We start from the raw sequence: 2,457 nt of genomic DNA, 5'->3' as shown, positions 1-2,457 counted from the left end.
GCAGCAACACCAGGGCCACCAGGGCAGCGGAGCAGGGCCACGGCAGCAGCACTGGCAACACCAAGCGTTGCTGCTGCTGGGCACAGCTGCTGTGCCAGCACTGATCTGCCCTCAGCTCTGCACACAGACACTGCTGCCGCAGCTCCACAGAAGGCAACAAAAGGGCATCTCTGCAGAAAACTCGGCTGGGAGATCCTTTAGAGGCACCAGGGATACAGCCCCTCATTGACACAGTATGTGGCCACAGAGAAGGCAGAAAGTAATAAAATGAGAAATGGCATAAGCAATGATATTTATCTGTGGACAATATGATGAAAGTAAAACAAAGGAAAAAACACCACAACCAAAGCAACAAAAAGTATCAAGGATGACTTTTATTACAAATGATTTGCAGAAAGTGGCCAGCATTTAAATGTTTTTGAAAGCATCCAGTCATCAGTGTCCACACTGCAGCCTTGAGCTCCTGGTTCCTCAGGCTGTAGATGAGGGGGTTCAGGGCTGGAGGCACCACCGAGTACAGAACTGACACTGTCAGATCCAGGCATGGGGAGGAGATTGCGAGGGGCTTCAGGTAAGCAAAAATGCCAGTGCTGACAAACAGAGAGACCACAGCCAGGTGAGGGAGGCAGGTGGAAAAGGCTTTGTGCCGTCCCTGCTCAGAGGGGATCCTCAGCACAGCCCTGAAGATCTGCACATAGGAGAAAATAATGAACACAAAACCGCCAAATGCTAAAGAGGCACTAACAGCAATGAGTCCCAGCTTTCTGAGGGCGTTGGTGTGTGAGCAGGAGAGTTTGAGGATGGGGGGCACATCACAGAAGAACTGGCCCAGGGCATTGCCATGGCACAGGGGCAGGGAAAATGTATTGGCTGTGTGCAGCAGAGCATTGAGAAAGGCACTGGCCCAGGCAGCTGCTGCCATGTGGGCACAAGCTCTGCTGCCCAGGAGGGTCCCGTAGTGCAGGGGTTTGCAGATGGACACGTAGCGGTCATAGCACATGATGGTCAGGAGGAAAAACTCTGCTGAAATGAAGAAGAGAAAGAAAAAGACCTGTGCAGCACATCCAGTGTAGGAGATGTCCCTGGTGTCCCAGAGCGAATTGTGCATGGCTTTGGGGACAGTGGTGCAGATGGAGCCCAGGTCGCTGAGGGCCAGGTTGAGCAGGAAGAAGAACATGGGCGTGTGCAGGTGGTGGCCGCAGGCTACAGCGCTGATGATGAGGCTGTTGCCCAGGAGGGCAGCCAGGGAGGTTCCCAGCAAGAGGCAGAAGTGCAGGAGCTGCAGCTGCCGCGTGTCTGCCAATGCCAGCAGGAGGAAGTGCCTGATGGAGCTGCTGTTGGACATTTGCTGTGCCTGCACATGGGGACCTGTTCATGGAGAATGGACAGGGATAAGTCAGGAGAGGGTGCTTGGAAGCAAACCTGGGCCATTCACTGCAGACTGTCGTGCTGGGATTCACCCACCCTTGTTCCTGCTCTGGGAAATCCTTCACCCAGGTCCCTGCCTGAGCTCCAGTTGTGCTGGCTGAGTGTGCCAGGAGCAGCCAGGCCTGTGCGTGGGGACTGTCTTGAAGCCATCCCTGCCCTGCTGCTCTGTGTTTGTGGCCATGTGGCAGAGGGATAAGGCTGGATATTCAGGATTTGTCAGGGGAATCACTTCTAATGCAGAAAGGCTTTGTAGCATCTGCATTCACAGTCCTATAAGACACAAATGGCAGGAGTTTGTTTTACGAATTATATTCCTACCCACACATCATTTCTGGCTCTCTGAGGTCAGAAATCCCCAGCATTTCTGCTGCACACAGGGTTTGCCACTGAGAGATGGGAGAGCCAAAATATTCCCTGTGGCTAAAGGAAGGTGACGGGCTGTATGGGCTTGTTTCCAGCTGCCCTGGCTTTGCACCTTTGGCTGCAATCAGAGCACAATCACATTCCTGGGTCTCCGTGGGATAAACCAGACCCTGCCCAGATCAGAGGGATCCCTGAATGTCTCACCCTCTCTCAAGGTCTCTGGGAAAGGTCTCAGCACCCCCTTGTGCCAAGGACACTCACGGCTCCCTTGGCAAACCCAGCAGCATTTCCTCAGCTCTGGCAGCTCTGCCCTTCCCCAGGGGACATTCAGGGAACTCCCAGAGGCTCTGGCACAGATTTGCACCCAGGAGGGTGGCTCAGAGCTTGGAAGGGCACAGCAAGGAGATCCCTGGCTGTGCCCATGATGGGATCTCAGGGAGGGGCTCAGCTCATTCCCCTTTCCCATGGACTGCTTTGCCCACAGCCCCACAGGTGCCAGGGAAGCTTGGACACCCCATTCCCATGGACAGCCCTGCCTGGCAGGAATGCCAAGGGCAGTGCCTGATTCAGCTGCTGCAAATGCCAGAGCCTCCCTGAGAGCAGCAGATAACAGTGACAATATCAGGGCAGTGCAGAACCAAGAGAAGATGTTGTGGTGCTGTGCCT

The 2,457-nt window shown here is 54.5% G+C and overlaps 1 protein-coding gene across 1 annotated transcript; it reads right to left on the bottom strand.

The window, feature by feature from the left end:
• Positions 1–436: 436 nt before the first annotated feature.
• Positions 437–1,345, bottom strand: LOC131088655 (olfactory receptor 14J1-like; the record flags this gene model as incomplete). The annotated part of the gene is made up of 1 exon (XM_058032894.1): positions 437–1,345. A coding segment is annotated over exon 1 (909 nt), but the record flags the coding sequence as incomplete, so codon positions are not given.
• Between the last annotated feature and the right edge of the window lie 1,112 nt (positions 1,346–2,457).

The sequence above is a fragment of the Melospiza georgiana genome, chromosome 12 (genome assembly GCF_028018845.1).
Source record: "Melospiza georgiana isolate bMelGeo1 chromosome 12, bMelGeo1.pri, whole genome shotgun sequence".
Lineage (NCBI taxonomy): Eukaryota > Metazoa > Chordata > Aves > Passeriformes > Passerellidae > Melospiza > Melospiza georgiana.
This window is presented reverse-complemented; position numbering and strand designations above follow the sequence as displayed.